This window comes from Amia ocellicauda, chromosome 5 (assembly GCF_036373705.1).
Source record: "Amia ocellicauda isolate fAmiCal2 chromosome 5, fAmiCal2.hap1, whole genome shotgun sequence".
NCBI classification, from domain to species: domain Eukaryota; kingdom Metazoa; phylum Chordata; class Actinopteri; order Amiiformes; family Amiidae; genus Amia; species Amia ocellicauda.
In genome coordinates, this window is record NC_089854.1 from 7,066,372 (window position 1) to 7,086,300 (window position 19,929).

The 19,929-nt window shown below is 45.4% G+C and overlaps 2 protein-coding genes across 4 annotated transcripts; both read left to right on the plus strand.

The window, feature by feature from the left end:
* The first annotated feature begins 656 nt into the window (after window positions 1–656).
* cyb5r1 (cytochrome b5 reductase 1) lies at window positions 657–8,434 on the plus strand. The gene is made up of 9 exons (XM_066703490.1): window positions 657–785; window positions 2,994–3,143; window positions 3,502–3,574; window positions 3,850–3,956; window positions 4,151–4,280; window positions 4,600–4,683; window positions 5,123–5,208; window positions 5,427–5,526; window positions 6,516–8,434. Exons 1-9 carry the CDS (start codon window positions 771–773, stop codon window positions 6,686–6,688), a joined length of 918 nt encoding a protein of 305 aa, XP_066559587.1. The 5' UTR covers window positions 657–770; the 3' UTR covers window positions 6,689–8,434.
* A 2,412-nt stretch (window positions 8,435–10,846) lies between these two features.
* On the plus strand, window positions 10,847–19,602 carry adipor1a (adiponectin receptor 1a). 3 transcript variants are annotated; one of them, XM_066703493.1, is made up of 9 exons: window positions 10,847–10,959; window positions 13,057–13,152; window positions 13,626–13,846; window positions 14,278–14,436; window positions 15,220–15,391; window positions 15,500–15,686; window positions 16,037–16,224; window positions 16,351–16,544; window positions 16,744–19,602. In XM_066703493.1, the coding sequence occupies exons 3-9, from the start codon at window positions 13,709–13,711 to the stop codon at window positions 16,870–16,872; spliced, it is 1,167 nt and encodes a 388-aa protein (XP_066559590.1). In that variant the 5' UTR covers window positions 10,847–10,959; window positions 13,057–13,152; window positions 13,626–13,708; the 3' UTR covers window positions 16,873–19,602. The 3 variants fall into 3 exon arrangements, with proteins under 3 accessions (XP_066559590.1, XP_066559588.1, XP_066559589.1); XM_066703491.1 differs by having other exon boundaries at window positions 16,037–16,544; XM_066703492.1 differs by lacking the exon at window positions 13,057–13,152 and having other exon boundaries at window positions 10,869–10,959; window positions 16,037–16,544.
* The last annotated feature ends 327 nt before the right edge of the window (window positions 19,603–19,929 follow it).

Sequence of the window (19,929 nt, forward strand, 5' to 3'; positions counted from 1 at the left end):
TGACAAATTATATAGATGTAATTGTAGTTGTCCAGTACAGTGTACTAGAATAGCCCTGTTGCAATAGGAGAGGGTGCTGCTGTAAGAGCAGTATAGTGCAATTGCAAAAAGGAATGCAACTGCAATACAGTAGACTTGTGCTGTTGAAATTGATGTCATTTATTTATTTCACTATGATGCAACTTAAAAAAAAATGTTAGGTCTCGATGTGTCCGGATTTTATGGAGTCTCATTGTCACATCAAATTTAAAATTAAATTAAACTGCAGATACTCGAATTAAGCTTTTATTTAAGAAATACTTTCTCCTGTATTTTAATTTATTTCTACAGGTGTTTAAAATGACAAAACAATGTATTAAAAATTCTGTAGTATTGACATTGAAATTACACCAACCCAAAATTAAACAATTTGCAGGCTACTTTTGCATGTATTTGCTAAAAAGTATAACATTTAAAAAGCATATGTTAGATTCTTAAACATGATCGTTTTTTATATTTCTGCGTTGCGTGTTTAATTTTATAGTTTATATTTCGTATCGTATTGCAGTACGATTGTATTATCACTCAAGATGGCGGTATGATAGCGCATTCAAACTGCTCATGCGCGATTGGTGGCGGATGTAAACTCATTTTATTTCTCTGATTTCCGCCGCCGAACAGGATTGTGGGATACAGGCGGAGTGTCTGCGAATGCGTGGGGTTTGACAGCTGAGAAAGTAAGCAGCAACCACCCCGACTGAGCAAACCTTAATACAAAGTATCTTCACACAATGGGCTACGCGGCGGTAAGTCCCTTATTTACACTGTAGATTCATATACATTTTGCAATGGAAAAACAGACTGGACAGTGGTGCATAATTAATTAATTAATATGATAAAGCACAATGTTGCTAAAACGTGCAGCTGGATGTCTTCCTGTCTATCTCGGTTTCTCTATTATTATTCTTAGAGGAACAAAAGTTTCCAATGCAATGCAGCTTAAATACATGTTTAGTCTATATCATATGCTTTTTTTGCGTATCCATCGTTTTTATGTTTTCGTAAAATATCAGATAAAAATGCTTTATGTGTTATATGCTACATTGTGAGAACAGTGCCAGCGCGAAAGAAATACATTTTATATCAGTGTTTTTCCCATTTGTTCCCTCTTGCCTTGGGGAAAACGCCCAGTTGCACACAAGCGGTACATAAACAGCGTGAATCCGGATTGAATGCTGACTAATGGTGCTGGAGCGCTGGGTCGGAGTCCAGTCCGCTTCACATCGCCATATATACATTTTTTCACTATGCACAAATGCAATACAGTACGCAGTTCCAGCCCAAAGATGGAAGACCCCGTTTAACTTTCTTGCAGAGGCGGTCCCACTGCAGTCATACTTTCCATGTATCCAAACTAATGTTTCTTGAAGTGGACGGCTTTGTAAAACGGCGCATGCGCGGCGCCAAGGACTTTTCAGTGCAAAGGCAGTAATGTTGGTGTGAGTGGTTTATGACTGTGACTTTGTTTTTAGAGCAATTAGGGAGACTTAACCCTAGACCAAATAAAAACGTATTAATCACAAATTACAAACTTGTACCCTACATTGTTCTTATTAAGTAGTAGAAAGTGACATCTAACAATATGTTAAAATGCAATAGAGGTCAGGTTTGTCATTTGCAATGCACTGGTAGGTCGAAGTGTTGATCTGGTCTGCGCCCAAGAATAGTGCTGATATTGTCATTATGTATTTATGCAGAATGTGTGCAGAAGTTCCATAGTTTAGATTGGCTCCAAATAAATCTTTAGAGAGCATGCAAAAGGTGGATGGTGGATTGTATTTGAAAAATGTGTCCAGCCACCTAAAAAAAGGTCTTGAAAAATATGTGAAGAATTCCTCCCATGTATGGCTTACCTGGGCTGATCCCAGCGAGGCCTCTCAATAAACAAAGTGTTTGTGTGTGTGTGTGTGTGTGTGTGTGTGTGTGTATAAATGGAGGGGCCAAAGTGTTTCAAAAAGAAAAAAATGCAAAAGGACTTTTGCAATAGTAGCATCCGTGGAATCGGTTAATGTTCCAGCCTGAGCTATCGAGCGCTGCACTGCGCTGACGGATAGGTTTATATTTGTTTAGGGAAGCACTCTGGGTGTGCCCTGCTAACAGAGCCAAAAGTCTGTGCCTGGGCAGAATGGCATTTTGTTCTCTGGAGCTGCACTGGGTGTGGTGCCCATGTTGAAATGAATAAGTACAAAATTATAGTTTTGGTTTGCATTCATCCTCCACTTAAGCTAGTAGGTACAAAGCAGTCAGGCCTCCACATGATACACAGACACCAGCTACTTAAGTGTTTGTATCTCCTCTGTTTTGTGGACTCCTCTGTAGTTGCTGTGCCCCCCGTGTGTGTTTGTGTATGATAGAGCAATGAGCCAAGCAGAGAAACACGCTCACATGAGAAACCAAAATAGAGCTGTGATGGGGCCAAAAGCAAGCTCGCCTGTGAGTCACTCGTCAAACACACAGCTTACCGCCTCACTAAATGACCAAATATAGCCAGAGACGAGCTGAGGGCACCTCCGCTGCTGCTGGAAAAAGCGATTTAACAATGCGTTTCATCTGTGACACTTGAATACAATAATGAATACACAATTCACATATCACAATACACACAGGATGGCCTCTGTGTGTAGGGGTGCAATATTAGAGTATTGGCAGCGATAAAGGGCATCAGCTGTCTACTTTATGAAAGTCAAAGGTGATTCAGTGCCTGTTCCCATGTAGTTTATTTAAGAGCTGTTACACTTCTGTCACAGCCTAGCTTTAGCTGTATTTCTCTCTCATTTCTCAGTGTCAGCTTGTTTTCTGTCCTTGGAGGAAAGACCCCAAAGTTGTTGTTTTTTTGTTTTGTTTTTTTAATCTTGATTTGTAGAACTTCAGCCCACTGCTGTAAGTGATGTTTAAAATGGCACTGTAAACACAGATGGTATTGTTGCACCCTCCCCCCCTCGCTGTGTGTGCAGACCGCTGGAGTGTTGGTGGCAGTGGGTGTGGCAGTCCTCACTACAGTGGGCTACTTCGTGGGCAGCTACTTCCTGGGCAAGAAGAAGAGGCCTCGGGTTACCTTGGCTGACCCCACTATCAAATACCCGCTGAAACTCATCGATAAAGAGGTAGCGTGTCTGCATCAGAAACGTAAAACTGATTTGATGGGAAATGTGATTAATTAGTGCTCTGTCATTATTGTATATAACTCCGAAAACTGAAGATCAAATATAAACTGTTGCCCAATATTTTCATAAAATATTGACAACCACACTAGTTTTGACCTTCTTTTTCCTAAGGAGATAATGCAGCATTGAAAATTGGCACATCAGTCTTTCTGCGTGCCAGTGTAAGAATCCTTTCTAGGCAGTTTTTGGTTGAGTAACGTCAAAGGTCTCCTTGAGGTGGAAGATTGCTGTTTAGTGAGGCAGTAGATGTCTCCAGAGCTGTGGTTTGTCCTCTCCTTAATCTGACGTCTCCTTGCAGGTGATCAGTCATGACACCAGGAGGTTTCGCTTCTCCCTGGGGGATGCTGAGAAAGTCTTGGGCCTCCCAGTTGGTATGCCTTCCTCTTCTCTTTCAACCTGCTATGTTCCTCAGATGCAGTCCTTCAGAAATGTAACACGACAATATGAACCATCAGTGTAAATCCAAGCACAGTTCACTGGTAGTGTTTTATGTCCTCGATCAGAGCCTGACTAGCAATCTTAGGAGCAAGTATGTCTGCAGAAATGGCCGTACAGATGTGATGTTGGCATGATTAAATTGTGAGCGGGTGCTGAGAACAAGTTTGGAGAATTCAGTGTGTGATTTGATAGTCTTGTTCTTTACCAGGGAAACACGTATACTTGTCTGCACGCATTGATGGCAACCTGGTGGTGCGGCCCTACACTCCTGTGTCCAGTGACGATGACAAGGGCTTCGTAGACCTGGTGGTGAAGGTACTGTACAGTACTGGTGATGTGTGACATGTACTGTCTGACGTGTATTAGTGTGTAGATATCACTGTTCTCCTGAATCAAAACAAACATTGACAGTACATTAATTTACGCCAGTGGATCTCAACCCTAGCATGGCCTTCTAATTACTTAATTACAACCTTAATTGAACAAATGATTTACTTTCTCCTCCGCAGATCTACTTCAAGAACGTCAACCCCAAGTTCCCAGAGGGTGGAAAGATGTCCCAGTATCTGGAGAGCCTGGAGATCGGAGATATGGTGGACTTCAGAGGGCCAGGGGGGCTGCTGGAGTACAAGGGACATGGTACTGAATAACTTAATACTCTCCTCCATCACTGTCCTCGGGGCCACAGTGTCTTCTGGCTTTTCTCCCAACCCAGATATCACCTTCCTTAAGTGATCTGATGAGCAGGTCGGCTGTCTGAATGGAGCGCTTTCCTAAAAAGGGCACATTGTGTTTTACATTCACTCCTTGGGTCGAAAGAGTGTTATGCAATCGGCAGTGATTTTTTTTTTTTTTTAAGCAATGTTGCATGTCTATTATTGATTAAATTACTAGATTTTAAGTAAATTAGACAGTAAACCTCACTTCGCCTCACTTCTCTTTGTGTCCCTTCCTGCAGGGCAGTTTGCAGTGCAGCTGGACAAGAAGTCTGAAGCGGAGATGAAGAGTGCGTGCTCTGTGGGGATGATCGCTGGGGGCACAGGTACAGTATCAGGGTGAGGGGGGAGTAAGTAGCCTGCCTGTCCAATATTGGAGCCTGGCTGCATCATGTGCCCAGAGAAAGAGTGCTTACAGCAACATATACCGCAGAGCTAGGCAGCAGGCAGCTATCGCATGTGGACCGGGCCTTCTGCTCGGTCCTTCCGGGCGCGGTGCCGAGCTGGGCTATGCCGTCAACGGCCCTGCGGTAAAGGCTGTCTGTTTGCAAATCCTCATTCAATTCCAATTGCATTTCTTTTGCCATTGACATTGAAGAGGCTTGACTGGAATTGGAATTGGAAGTTGGAGTGGGTCTGAAAAAGGCAATTTGAATTGACACAAAATACTGTAGTAATAACAGGATTGGAATCTCAGTGCGGTGTGTTCGGACAGCGCCGTCTCCCTCAGTGCGGTGTGTTCATTCAACTCTGGTCTCTCTGCAGGCATCACCCCCATGCTGCAACTGGTGCGAGCCATCATGAAGGACCCCACTGACAAGACCACCTGCCACCTGCTCTTCGCCAACCAGGTCAGCCCCCCTGAATAAGAATAAGAGCTCTGACAGTCAGCGAGGGAGCAGGGTGTTCAGATTGGGAATGGGTCTGTGCTTCCAACGTAATAAAACCATAGAGACGGTTAGGTCTGTCACCTGGAAGAGGCCCGTGTCTGCGGTGCTAGTCGTTGCAGGGGTGAGTCCTGGACACGGGACAGTGTGTGACAGTGCCTCACCGTGTGTGTCTCTGACAGACGGAGAAGGACATCCTGCTGCGTGACGAGCTGCAGGAGATCCAGGTCCGGCACCCTGGGCGTTTCCAGCTGTGGTTCACCGTGGACAAAGCTCCCACAGGTACAGCACGTCTCCCTGTAGGCGCTGACTGGAGGCTGTGCTCGCCTTTGCATTACTACTGGTGCCCAGGTTAGGGACTTGAATGCGGAACGCTGCATTCCCAGGTCAGAGCAGAGATCGAGGGTGTTTTATGTATTGCGTACTTTGCCACGGAAGCTTTGTACTTTGGAAACATTCAGATGCTTCCAATTGTAACCGACCATTCTGCTGGCTCTGAACATCCGAGCTGCAAACTGAGGCTGAGCAGGAACATTAAGCTGTGATGGCTGATGGGCGGCTTCAGGAGAGCCCCGTTTAGATAGCTGTAGCAGTACACCTTTATCTTTACATATTGAAAACTACAAAGACTGTGTCCGAAGCTCCTTCTACTGTCCAAAGCCTGACACTGTTACCAAATTGTATTTTTTTTCTTAAACCTCTACCACTATATAACGCGGCAAAGCAAAAATGGTTATGATGGCCGAGGACATTTACATTATTTTTAAACTTTCACTCGTATCTTCGTGGCATACAAAAAGTCTAGTTTGCAAGTCTTAAAGTAATAAACATTTAAACTAAGCTTTATAACTTTACCTTTCTTAAATTCATTTCAACCTTAAATAAGTAAAAACTCCCATCTCCAAAATGCATTTTATGCATTTTCCTAAGCATCACATGCACATCGAATGATTGATGTGATGAAACTAGCCCACATGGTTGCATTTAGCAGTGTTAAGTACTTTTAAGCTTAAAAAAAGAAATTATACAATTTAACCATTATATAGCAGATTTATTTACTGCATGCACTGTTAGTTTTATTAAAAATGATTAGCTGACTATTAATACCAGAAGGTATTACAGTAGAGGTGTATATGAAAAATAAACTGTCAGGTTGGCCAGAGGTCATGCATTTTGTCCATTCCTCATGACAAAAGCTGGTGGTTTTGCATGTGTGTGCCTGTGTGAGCGTGGCACTGTGCTGAGAGACGTTTCTGTGCTGCTCCTCTCAGACTGGGACTTCAGCGAGGGCTTCATCGGCGCTGACATGATCCAGGAACACCTGCCCGCCCCATCTGATGACTCCCTCATCCTGATGTGCGGCCCACCTCCCATGATCCAGTTTGCCTGCAACCCCAACCTGGACAAACTGGGCTACCGGCAGGCGCAGCGCTTCACCTACTAGACTAAGTGCTGGTAACCACCCCACCACCCCTCTCCTGCCCACTTCCTTGTCTCCAACCCCCTTCCCTGGCAACTTATTCCATCCCAAAGAACACAGCATTGAACCTGTACAAAGAGTAACTACACTACAAGGACACTTGTATGAAATGCATTATCTCCTGGCTTGTAAAATGTAAACGTCTGGTTCCTTTTTATGATATGGATTTTCCACCGCTTTCCAGAACTGTTTGGGAAAATAATAGTGTGAATAGAAGTTGTATAGAAATTCTATACCACTCATTGTGCACATCTGTAATCGGATCGCACTCTGTGGTCCTCTCTCCCATTGTGAGGGTAGTGGCCTCAGTTTGTGTTCCAGTGGCCGGGCAGCAGTAGGATGGAGTGAGCCCTGAGCCCTGTAGACCACCTGTAGCCCCTTGCGTGTTCCTGCCATGTTCATGATGCGAATGTGCTGAGGGACACTGCTAAAGAAACTACTGTGGAAGTGGACAGTGACCTTCAGTTTCTTGATCTGGGGTTTGGTTGTTGAGAGTGGGGCACTCAACATTGTGCCCCAGAACACAAAAGCACCAAAACAAAGGGGAAACTGAGACTTAAGTGATGATATTTAATATTGGTGGTGGTGTTTTTTGAGGCCTGAAGACCTTTAAGTAGATCTGCTCTTGGTTTGGTGCAAGTCCTATCCTAAGATCCGGCCCTTTTGTCCTGTCTTCCTTCCCCTGATCCCAAAAGGTCTCCTAATTAGCAAGCCTGCATTTCTCCCATAATGGATCTTCCGTACTTCTCTCTCATCAGCTCGTTAGCGGGTCAAAAATGAGGCTTCGATGCAACGACATGCACAGTATATAATATGCACTTGAAACCTAATAACACTGCCCAGAAATATCCTCCACCTGGGATAGAGGTACATGCTTCAGTTGAACCTGAAACTAATTCAGTGCCTTTGTGATGTATCGATGGTCAGTATTAGTGAAGTGTTCGTACTTGATGCACGGTAGGACCACTTTGTGCTTGAGTTGCTGCTTTTACACTGCAATAAGAGGGAATTAATTTTAACACCATTACATATTCAGATCTAATTAATGGGCCTTGACTTGGTGCATTGTTACAGAGTCATTCCCCCCACTGTGGCAACTGAGCAGCGTAGTGCTGACGAGGCTGTGCTCTCTGATGGCTTGTAACGTCCTGCTAACAGGACAATGCGTTGATAGACTTTTTTGCTCTAATAGCCTGGGTTACTTACCCCAAAGAATATAGCAATTTTGCACTTGAGTTATCCAACAATCTTCTGAATATATGCCTCTGAATTACTACATTCAAATAACCTTACCCTTCTATAAAGGGAAGCTGGCTTTATCAGCGATGTACTGCGCCTTGTTACTGTGTGAAGGTTAACAGTGTAACTCTGATTTCTGTTTGTACATGTTTTTGTTTTTTATATTTTACAATTTTGTTGGCATCTTTTCAGGACTACACAACAAATGTTACAAGCTTTTTCATCAACTAGTGACCTTATGTTCTTGGTGGACAGTGGCCTGTTTTACCTGGATTGGGCTGTTGGTCCCAGATTATCTTGGAGAATATTTTAAATGGTGTTAACTAAAATGCTGTAAAACTACTGCTTGTTGTGAGTCCTGTGGTCTGTTTCAAAATTTAAATTGAGCAAGTGTGCAAATGCAGTGTCGCCATGACAATAAAAGATGTTTTTGTTTGTGGCATCAAGCCCTAATAAAATGTTACAAGATGATTTTGCCGCAGTTTTATTTTCATTTTGTGTAGCTACATACCAACCCTTATCTTCCTGTAATTTGCATGTATTGGTAAAGGAAGGAGGGATCGCACTGTGTATATTTTGTTGTTCTATCTAGAAATTGTTTTGCATATTTTCCATTCTTTTGCCAAATGCTGTTGCTGTCTCTTTAAAGCACACTTACATTTGATTGTACTTCTGATCAGAGGCAGCCAGACTGCAGACGGCTTCTAAACCATAAGCTCTTCCTGGCTGTTACAATAGCCCCCTGTGTAAAAGCGATTAGGATTAGAGGATTACTGAGGGCCTGGAAAAGGTGGCAGCTCTCGCCATAGAGAGAGGAGCATTGTTTTTGTAGCTGGAAGGAGAAAAAAAAAAAAACGCACACATTGCAGCTCTTCAGACTCTATAGAGGCCTATTCCAGGAGTACACTTCCTCAAAAAGAAATGGATTCAATTAGGATTGGCCCAGAGGGGATGGACAGTCACCCAAATGCTGCTGGAGATAAGTCGGTTTGAAGTCAATTGGTACATTCCACATTAGAACAGTGTGAAAGAGTAAATGCTGATGGCAATTGAATTACATGACTTTTATATTTAATATCAGCCTCCTTTGCATGAGAGTCTGGGTCAGGCCATGTCAAGTCACCACATGCTGCAGTGCTGGGGTCTGCATGGTGGTGTGCATTATCTTAATGTCATGTCAGGACTGCTCCTGTACGTGGCAGAGCGCTGTGTTCTGCAGAGTGCCTTAGCCGTGCACTTGTGCCGAGGTGACGTAAAACACTGTTGACGGGGATTGATCTGAACAGGTTCTTCACAGCAGCACAGCAGGTGATAAAAGAGCGTGATCTGGTTTCATCGCATCTGGTGGCAAAACACATCATTATTTACAGCCACCTTCATAAACTACAGGAGCAGTGTGTGTTATTACTCGGATTGGGGGGGGGGTGAGTTTTGTGCAACATTTGATTTAAAAACTTTTTTTTTGTTGACTCTTTGGAAAGTTAGGTTGAAATCAACTGACAGATTTGCTGATGCTTAAAGAAGCAGGTGCTTGCACGGTGCCAAAGCCCGCTGCTGAAACTGAAGGTGGTGCATTCTGCTTATTCTGCATTCTGGAGGAATTTGGACATTTGTAAACCTCTCCACTGGGGCCCATGGCTTTCATTTTATTGTTCAAGAAAACCCACCTCCACACTCAGACATATGGTGTCAACTGTGCACTATCAAATCACAAAACACAAATACACAGTACTTTGAATGAACACTTTTTATACAAGACAAATTATATATATTTTAGTGAAACCAAAATAAGTGCAAAAAACTTAAAGCTTGCCTTTCCACCACTCAATCAACTGTAGAGCACCATGCCTCTGTGAAGCATTGATAACTGAACTTGAGCAGTTGGTTGTCTAGCACCTTATACAAGAGACACAGACCTATACAAAACTCTAGTAAGTTGTCCAAGCGTGTCTGCCCCCTTTCCATCTGCAAAATGGACTTCTGCAACATCCTGGCAGTTGCTCTCGTTAACATATTCCTGTCGAGTTCTGTGCTGTCGAGTCTTGTTGTACAATGGCACCTCACTGGGTTGCACGACAGGTGTGCTTGACTGAGCCGTGACGCTCCCCGGCAGCTGGAAGATGTTTGAAAATGCGATAGCAGGTCAAACCTGTTCCTGGTGTGACAATAGCGCCGATCTAGTATCTCAGCTTGAGCAACATTTCAATAAATACAGCTCCCCAGGAAATCCCCGCCTGGAAATCACATTATCTCCTAAAGCAGTGGTTTTCAAACAAGTCCTGGAGTACCCCCTGCCCTGCTGATTTTTGTTCCAACTGAGGTTTTAATTGCATAATTGAATCCTTAATTGACCTAACAAAGTAATATTCCATTCAATTAAGTAATTAAGACCTAGGTTGGAATGAAAACCAGGGCAGGGCAGGTACTCCAGGACAAACCAGAGTTTTGTCCCCCATCCTAAAGTATAGACAGCCCAGGCAGGGTTCAGGGCCTGAATTAAAGGTAACCATTTGGGCATGGGAACTAATGCACTGATTTAATGTAAGTCTTACTTGGTAAACACACTAGAAAGAACAGTACTGCAATAATGGATCTTTTAATATTTGAAAATATGACAGGAACTAAATATGCACAGGCTCGGAGACCTCTGATGGTTATTATTAGTAGTTATAGTAGTAGTATAACATATGATAACATGCAGGAGAATATTGATTGTAATTCAGATGTTAGAATAGAGATGAATGACTAGTGCTGCTGTGCTGTTTTTCGGTTGCATTAATTTTCTTGAATGTATCAATGACGCCGGCTGTCCACCTGCAGCAGCACTAACCGGGCCGGCGTGACGCACTCGGCGCCGGCAGGTGGAGCCCCTGCGTCGGGGTTTCCGCGGATGCGCAGAGGAGCCGCACTGCTCGCCGGGGTTGTTTTCCTCGGAAGCCGGAAGAAGTGAGCTGCAGTGACCGTCTGAGGGGCAGAGTCGGGCCGCAGCGAAGCAGGTAAGAGCCGAAAACGGTCGACAGACGGGGGGCGATGTGTTTTAAACGACACGGGAGGGGAGATGAGCGGCGGGCGAGGCTGTGCGGGGAAGCGGGGATGGCTGGCGACGCCGTTTCTATTCGGGGCATCCGAGTGCGTATGGCTGCTGAGCCCGAGTTACACAAGCCGTATTGCGCACGCCTGCGCTGCGGGACTGGCACCCGTCTGGGCAATGGAGGCACGCCGTGCATCTCGGCAGACTAGCCCGGCTGCTGCTGCGGGGGGTCAGGGAAGCGCAGATCTGCACAGGGGCTTCATGTGTCCTTTATCCCGCTGCCGCTTCACCTCTGCAGGCTTCTTGGTCGCATGTGTGATTGCTCGGCCAGCGGTCTGATCGCGCCGGGCTGGTCGTGTCCCAGCGGTTCCGGAAATGCATTTTGTGCATCGAGGCGGCATCAAGAATAAATCTGTCTTGAAGTGGGCAACGTTGGCATGCAATCTCACCTCTACACCTTTAATAGCTTCGTATTGCATGGTACGTCCTTTTTTAACCCCGGTGTAATCCTGCCTTAAGATTCAGCAGCATTTAAGGTTGTGTACGTGCATGTGTGTGTAATTAAAATGTGATATATTAAGTATCACATGGAGACGACCTTGGCTCCCATTGCAAGCCCTTGTTTCAGCTAATCCTTAATTATTTAGGCGATCGTGGGCAGCAGGGTAAATTAAGTATCAAAGGCTCAGCCAGTTTAATTAAGTAGTGGTTGGGTTCCTGTCCTGGGTGAAACAGTGCCAAGGCTGCCTTTTCCCTGCCATTAAACTGTAAACCGAGGAACACATTGCTTTGAATCCATCATTCTTTAACAAGGTGGTGATCCATTTGCCTAGAGGAATTTTCAGCCTGTGGGCATTTTTTTGTCCTTTTCTTTCAAATCTCTCAAATATGACCTGAGCTGGACCCTTAATACAGTGAGCTCAAACTCGGTTATTTTTGTTTTCTGGATTTGATCCCAGCTGCAGTTTCTTCGTTTTTAGTTATTATATGAGTAAGAAGCTGAATAAATGAATCGGGTTCTGTTCCAGCTCCAGGTAGATGAAAATGCTTTTGATTCAAGCTTAAGCATCTGTAGACACATTCAGCAGAAAAGCACTTATCTTCCCTTGCCTGTTATAACATTAGGTAATCCCAGACCAGGGTTAATCTGAACCTGTGAAGCCAGGCTTTAATGAGTTGGTTGAAGTGAACACACAAGGGAGCGCTGGGGTGCAGGTCCAGACGTGTGCTGTACGCAGGGAGGTGTTGCTATCTCCAGCAGGGTGAATGTAACTAAGGCCCCCATTTCATAGCGGATTGATCAATTTTGCAACCGCCATTGTACAAATAATATTGAGTGGAGAGTGATGGAAATATATCTATGGATTCTTATTTTAACTCTAAGCATGTTTAACTCAGTCTATTCAGATTGATTCACTCAATAAGGCACACATTATTACATTTAGAGCACCAGGTCCTTTCTTATGTACTGGTATCAGTCAAATCGGTCAAACACGAGACATGTCACACGCCGTGATCCTCTCACTTCCCTGCAATTATCCCTGACCCTGAGCTGACTCTATCGATTCTGTTTTGTCTGCACGGCTTGAACTTGATTATTTTCGGAATAATTTAAAGTCGTGCTTGATTTCGTAAATCACGTTTAATTCTAGTTGCTTGAGTCTTTCCGTTTTATCCTCTTTCTTCGTGGCAGTTTAGCTCATTGTCATGGCTGCTAACTAAACTTTGTATTGCCAAAAAAAAAGGTTCACGAAAGACTGAAATCTGAGACCGAGGAAGTGCCCAGAGAGAAGAATATGCCAGTACCTCATTTTTTCCTTGTTTATGTTTTCTCCCAGTCCAGTCAGGCAGCAGGGGAGTTGAGGGAGAGGTAATGTCTTGAATCCATGGTCCACTAATTGACATGGGTTAATAAGTTCTGCCAACTGTGAACTCCACTGTTAACTGCACTGCATGTGACAGCTGTGTAACATGTGCTTGTTCCTTCAGATTTTTCTGTTTGCTTTTGTAACCTGCTCCTCTAAAGTATTTTAACTGGGCCTGGTCCCTTCTGTGTTTGCAGGATTGAGTGAAACACTGAGCTGCCCTGTGGCTGATATGAGACGACGTCCAGATCACTCAGCTTGTTGAAGTGTCTGTGTTTTTTTTTCCCCCCCATGTAAGTCTATAAAAAGTTTTGAGCTGCTGCCGCTGACTAGTTTTCTCCAGCCCTGGCCTGTCACTCACACCGCCTTCTGAGGTTTTGTGGCAGAACAGTCTGAATCCGCCATTGCATTCGGCACTTGAATATGGCAGGGTTTGGTGGCAACAATTCATACCGCGTGTGGGTGTCATCACACAAACGTTTGCTTGTTTACAGTAACTTTACTGACTGATCTGCAGTACAAACAATATTACAGTTTTTAAAAGCAAAGAATTAAAAAAACAATTATGCAATGCAATTTTTTTTTGCTAATGCATGGGATTGCAGCCGAAATTGGTACGTTTTGTAGATGTACAGCTTGTTCTTCAAGGAACATGGGCTAGTCCCAGGAGAGTGCTAATATGGGTCTGTTAAAGCAGCTCAGATTGTTAAATCTCAGGCCTTTCTGAAATGGCGTGTTTCATGCGTGTGCCTGTGTGTGTCCACAGCGGTCAGTCGTGAGATCCGAGTGCGGTGTGCAGAGCAGGGGGGCAAGTACGGGGCAGCGGACAGTTATCAGGGCGATCTCCCCATGTCGGCCAGGAACGGCTCGGCCAGCGATGAAGAGTGCCGCATCTCCGAGGTGGGCCGAGCCCCCGAGGACGTGGAGCTGACCGAACTAGGCCCCCTGCTGGAGGGGCCGGGGGCAACCAAGGGGGGCACTGCCGGGGTGAGTATATTCAGAGACGGGATACATCACCTGAGCTCACACCAGATGTAGTAAAGCAGTAGTATATACATTTGGCCTTCAAGCCTGCAGTCCAGTCATATTTTTTCAACTCTGGTCCCATGCGATCTTAACCGATCTTAAAATGTGGTGTATCGTATCGGACAGCTTTGGCGATACTCATTTGGACTGTAAAGCAAACTAGAGCTTTTGAGGGGCTAAGGCAAGCACACAGGGGAACAAATAAGGCACTTTCACACAAGACCACTCAGGCCATTGGTGTCCGTCTGCAGTGTCCCGGGGCGAGAATAAAAGGACACACGCAGTAATGTATGAAAGAAGTCTTCCCCTGCATTAGAGGAACTCTACAGTGTCAGTGTCTGCAGCTCTGGGCGGGCACAGTGCAGGGCCTGACGGGTACTCTGTGTTGGCAGGGAGCTGCGGGTTCAGCAGGGGCCTGCGCTCACCCTGAGGAGGATGAGGAGGAGGAGGAGGAGGAGGAGGAAGAGGAAGAAGAAGGGGGGGTGAGAGTGATCACACTACCACTGCAGGCCCATCATGCCATGGAGAAGATGGAGGAGTTTGTGTACAAGGTAGGACCTCTTCCAATCACCGCTCTGAACAAGTGTGGGGCAAGGGAACAGCCTCTTAATTTGCATTCAAAGAGATAGAGGGCAGCTTTCATCTGAAGACCTAATACAAGAATTTAAGTCGCCGCCACATTACACTGCTCGCAATTAGGATCTTTTTAAACCTATAAATGTTTTATTTTTAAATTTGGCAGATGCTTTTGTTTAAAGTAACTCTTTCTCAAGAATGAGCTTCAAATAATGACGTGGGACACAAAGTTACATATTGTACAGCTGGACGTCCCTTAAAAAAAGAGCCAAACTAAAAGTAACATTCTTTGTTTTTACTGGATCTGATAAGTAATGCAGCTTACCTAAAAATAGAAGCGGGGAATATCTTGACCAAATATAAACTATTAAGGCCACTAACCATCGAGCCTGATTAATCTCAACATCTGCTTGTTATCGTCTGTTTCCGGAAGACTGACTTCATTTTTTCACCCCCTGTAATTCGTGGTTATTGGAAAGCTGGCTTGGGAAAAATCTTGATAAGAACAAGTAACGCTAAGCAGGAAGTGCGTCGGCAATGACTGCATCACTTTACCGGTCCTCCTCTCATTACCCAATAAATGGGTGTCTCTCCAGCCAAGGGAATCTAATTTCCTCTAAGTATGTCGTGCTCTGATGTGCTGGGATAAGGTGTGTGCTTGGTGTGCAGCAGTCCTGGCACACCGCGCACAAAGCACACACTGTCCCACCACTCACTCGGGTGCCGTGATGTTTATTTTTTGTGTGTGTGTGTCACAGATGTGGGAAGGGCGATGGAGGGTGATCCCGTACCACGTGCTCCCGGAGTGGCTGAAGGACAACGACTACCTACTGCACGGGCACCGACCACCCATGCCATCCTTCAAGGCCTGCTTCGGCAGCATCTTCAGGATCCACACAGAGACCGGCAACATCTGGACACATCTAGTGGGTGAGCCCCACAGCCCACAGACACTAACCTCCACACTTCTACCAGTTGTGTCCGCACTGTATCCCCTCACAATGAGGAGCTGAGCATCCTGACCTGCTGTCTCCTCAGGGCTAATCCTGTTCCTGTGCCTGGGCATCCTCACCATGCTGCGGCCCAACGTCTACTTCATGGCACCCCTGCAGGAGAAGGTGGTGTTCGGGATGTTCTTCCTGGGCGCCGTGCTCTGCCTGAGCTTCTCCTGGCTCTTCCACACCGTGTACTGTCACTCTGAGAAAGTGTCCCGCACGTTCTCCAAGTGAGTCTCGCTTTCACCAAGAACCCTGCTGTCCTACTCCACGACGCTTGACAGAATAAGACCATAAACTGCAGGCCGTCATCCAGAAGCCCTCACTAGGCATTGGGTGTTAGTAATGCTTTCCAATTAAGTGAACATGGACCAGTTTGTTGACTTCAAAGGCCCGTTTCATGTTCTGTTTCTTCAGTACAGTTTCTTCCCCAGAGCCTGCAGCCTTTAAATCCTGAAATCGATCACACTGCACCGTGACTTCCACCTCTTGTAACCGTCCTTAAATCAACTGCTTATTTCACAGTGTGTCTAAGCTCCCATGTGGCGTCTCCCTCCCTCCCCCTCTCTCTCTCTCTCAGACTGGATTACTCCGGTATTGCCCTGCTGATCATGGGTTCCTTCGTGCCCTGGCTGTACTACTCCTTCTACTGCTCCCCGCAGCCGCGCCTCATCTACCTCTCGATCGTGTGCGTGCTGGGTATCGCCGCCATCATCGTGTCTCAGTGGGACCGCTTCTCCACGCCCCGCCACCGCCCCACACGTGCAGGTACCCCCCACCGCCCGGACCGTTTCGCACCAATACCATGCGGATTGACCCCGATTATTGGTCGGCTTCACCTGCCTCAGATGCATGTTCTCTGCCCTCCTCATGCCACATGTCTCCTCCCCACAGGGGTATTCATGGGCCTGGGCCTGAGTGGCATTGTACCCACGATGCACTTCACCATCGCCGAGGGCTTCGTCAAGGCCACCACCGTGGGCCAGATGGGCTGGTTCTTCCTGATGGGCGCCATGTACATCACGGGTGCCGGGTTGTACGCCGCCCGTATCCCCGAGCGCTACTTCCCGGGCAAGTGTGACATCTGGGTAAGGCAGCATTCCTCGTTTACCCTGTGACTGTACGGTCATATTGGCAGCTGCCATACCTGGTGGCATCCCAGAGAATTCTTCACCTGTAGTAAATGAATTGGCCTTGTCATAATGTGTGACGCAACTGCGAAAGCCATTCTGTGACCAGCCATAATATAAACCCAATTAAAAATCAATGTATTCTCTCTCTCTCCAGTTCCAGTCTCACCAGATTTTCCACGTCCTGGTGGTGGCCGCAGCATTCATCCATTTCTACGGTGTGTCCAATCTGCAGGAGTTCCGCTACGGGCTAGAGGGGGGCTGCACTGACGACTCGCTGCTCTGAGAAGAGCCCCCCGGCCCCTGTGCCCACTCCTCCCAAGTGCCACTGGAATTCAGAGTATCTTGTATCCTCCGCCCCTGGTTATTTTCTTCCTTATGAGCATCACGTTCAGTTCAGTGTGCGCTTCGCGGCATTCTCTGTGGTTGGTTCCGCTCGGTTTATTTGCCCCCGAATTAATGCCTTAGATGGGCAACAACAACAACAAAAGGCTTCGGTGAAGGGAAGTATTTGGGTGTTGCGCAGCTGTCGAGCTCGCGCCACTGTAAATGGCTTCCCCATCACGCTGCTTTGTGGTGTGCATCCAGAAATCTTCTCAGGATCTGTATTTCTCTATAGGTGCCACTGGGCAGGTATATTATGATCAGAGCTGAAACGAGCACAGAGACCCACAACATACGATACAATAATCGAACTAGGAGGTGCGCCAAGTCCGGAACAAAATCCCCTGGAGTGAGGATGGAAGATGCCAAGGTCAGCGGTAGTCGCTGGCCTCAGACACTACTCTTCGAGCTCAGGTGCCATTCTTGTAATTGGTTCTGCATTCCTGCCCTCTCCTCCCCTGGCTGTGTCTGATCATGGCTTTGAAACACTGCTGACCAGTTGGTACAGAACCTGGCTTTTCACTCGATGTAGCACGGGCTCCCAGCATGCTCCAAACCCTGCTTTGAACCAGGTAGACCATTCGATCAGTGCCCCGGTGATGCCTTTGACTGAGTTCTGACTCATTTTGTTCGTCCTAATGTGTTTTCCCCCCCCCACCCCCCCCCCCAAAGACATTTTCTCATTTTCTGCTTGAGCTTACTTGCCATGCTAACCACCTGTCCCAGCAAAACGAGAGCAAACGCAAGGAGACTTGATGGGGAAACATTAGCTTTCTTCCACATCCTGTGCGACATCAATACCCTTCCCACCAAAGCACCATCAAATAATCAACCTTGAGGAAGTGGGATTTTTGTTTTCCTGGGAAATGTTGTTAGTATGCCAAAGAGCAATCTAAATAAAGCAATAGAGAATGACTAAGGACAGCCACAATAGGATGCAGTGCATGTACAATATTATTAGACGGAAGAAAACCAGTAATCAATTTCTGAGGGACAACAGTAATGCTGAAAGGACAGGCGCTCTGTGTGAGGACGAGGCCAGTAATCCATAGCGATGATGTTAAGTAAATTAGGACATTATACTATCTGGATGAGATGGCAGAAATGCAAAGCCGAGTTCAAGAGTGTCACGTGAGTTTGCAGAATGGCATGTGTGGGGGGAGGGGTTACCTCTGACCCCTTCCACTGTTACACCTAAAAACAAACAAGCTGATCATTATGTGGGGGGGATGGGGTTAAATTATCTATTCTTGAGTCTCTTTAAATAAAATGTATTGTTTTTCAAAGGCTGGGTGTTAAACTGAGAGGCATTGGGCTTTGTGTCTCTCCCTCCTCTGACCTGATTGGCTCCAAAGCTGTCGGTGAACTCAGCTGTCAGTTGGGGACCTGGAGAGCGTCACGCAGAGGAGTTGATGTGTGCAGTACCTAGAAAACTGACACACCCAGTAGTGAAAACTTGATTAGATAAAGAGGTCGCTCATGTTGTCTCAGTTTGTTTTGCTATCCATTGTGAAGAAATAGCTTCCTTAAACTATATCTGAAAGCCAGTTGGTGGGAAATTGACTGGGGAAATGTATCAGTGTTGCAATAACTTATTACGCACAAAGGCCTCATCACAGGCTCTACAGCAAGTTGCAACACTTTTTCTTCTTTCCCTGGTCCATTTTCTCCTAGATCATCCTTTGAGGTCTCTTTTAAAAGCCGTATTTACTAGCAACATTATGACAAACATCATCCTGAACTGAAAATACAATCAGGAACATGCAGATATCAGCAGCTACTTAAAAAAAAATATATATATATTGATTGTTTAAAAGAAAACCTGTTCAATGATTTAATACATGCAGAAATGAGATCAAAGCCACAGTCTGCTGTACCTTGAAAACCATGACAGATCCGTTCAAATGTGTAATCCAATCTGATTTATTTGAAGCGATTATAAAGTTGATCCCTTTTTAACTTCAGTATGTACTCTCTGTACTTCCCTTGCTAGTAATACCTGGTGGGCGCTACTGCAATGTTTAGAACTGAACACCACTAGATGCCTCCTCGACTTAGTCAGTAAATGATGACTAGTATCATTAGCTTCAATGAAGCAAGGAACAACACAGCAAATGTGTGGTGAATTTTAATCTAACTAGTATAACTTAATCCGATGTAATGTGTTCCCTTAGTATTTCTGTGCCTTAAGCCAGTGGAAATAATAAAAAGGGACCAACTTTGTAATGGACTGGTACAATATTCTTACCAGGAGATGTGGGGAAAAGCTGGTCCAGGATGTATGAAACCAGGTAATTGTTGCTGGATCTTTAGTAAACTTCTTCTTTGGGGTTTGTTTCTTCTTTTTCTTTTCTTTTCTTGAGATAAGATTATTGCAGTCCACCTAAACCCATTGATAAGCTTTTACAACTGCTGTACATATAGACAGATGTCTGCCTTTATGAGACCCACTTCAGGCTGGGTCTTAATAAAGACTTAACACTCTACAATTAATCCCTTCATGTGGCGTGTGTCCTTCCCTGTAGGTCTGTGATCTTACATTTGCCCCAGTTCCTTCCTTCGAGCCACAGCCTGTCCTCCTAGATGTAAAATGTTATGATATTAAATATTTAACAATGCTTACAATTGGAAACTGCCTCTGAGTCATTTTTGTTACTAGTGGAGCCCCCAAAGCTCAGTAGAAGTCCAATTGCCTTCATGTGGTAGTGTTTTTCTAGCTGGACATCGATGGGGTTGTTGCCAGTGATTGTTCTAGCGGTTCTACAGCTGTTTAGATGCAGAATAGCTGTAATAATCCCCCTGACCCTCAATTAAAACCCCAGGCAGTAATTTCCACTCCTTCACTGCTCATGAGTTTGAAAACCAATTGACTGGTGAGCCCAAAACACATCAAGACTAATTTATTTGTGGTCGACTGTATTTCTGTTGAAACAATATTGGGTGATTTGTTTACTAATAT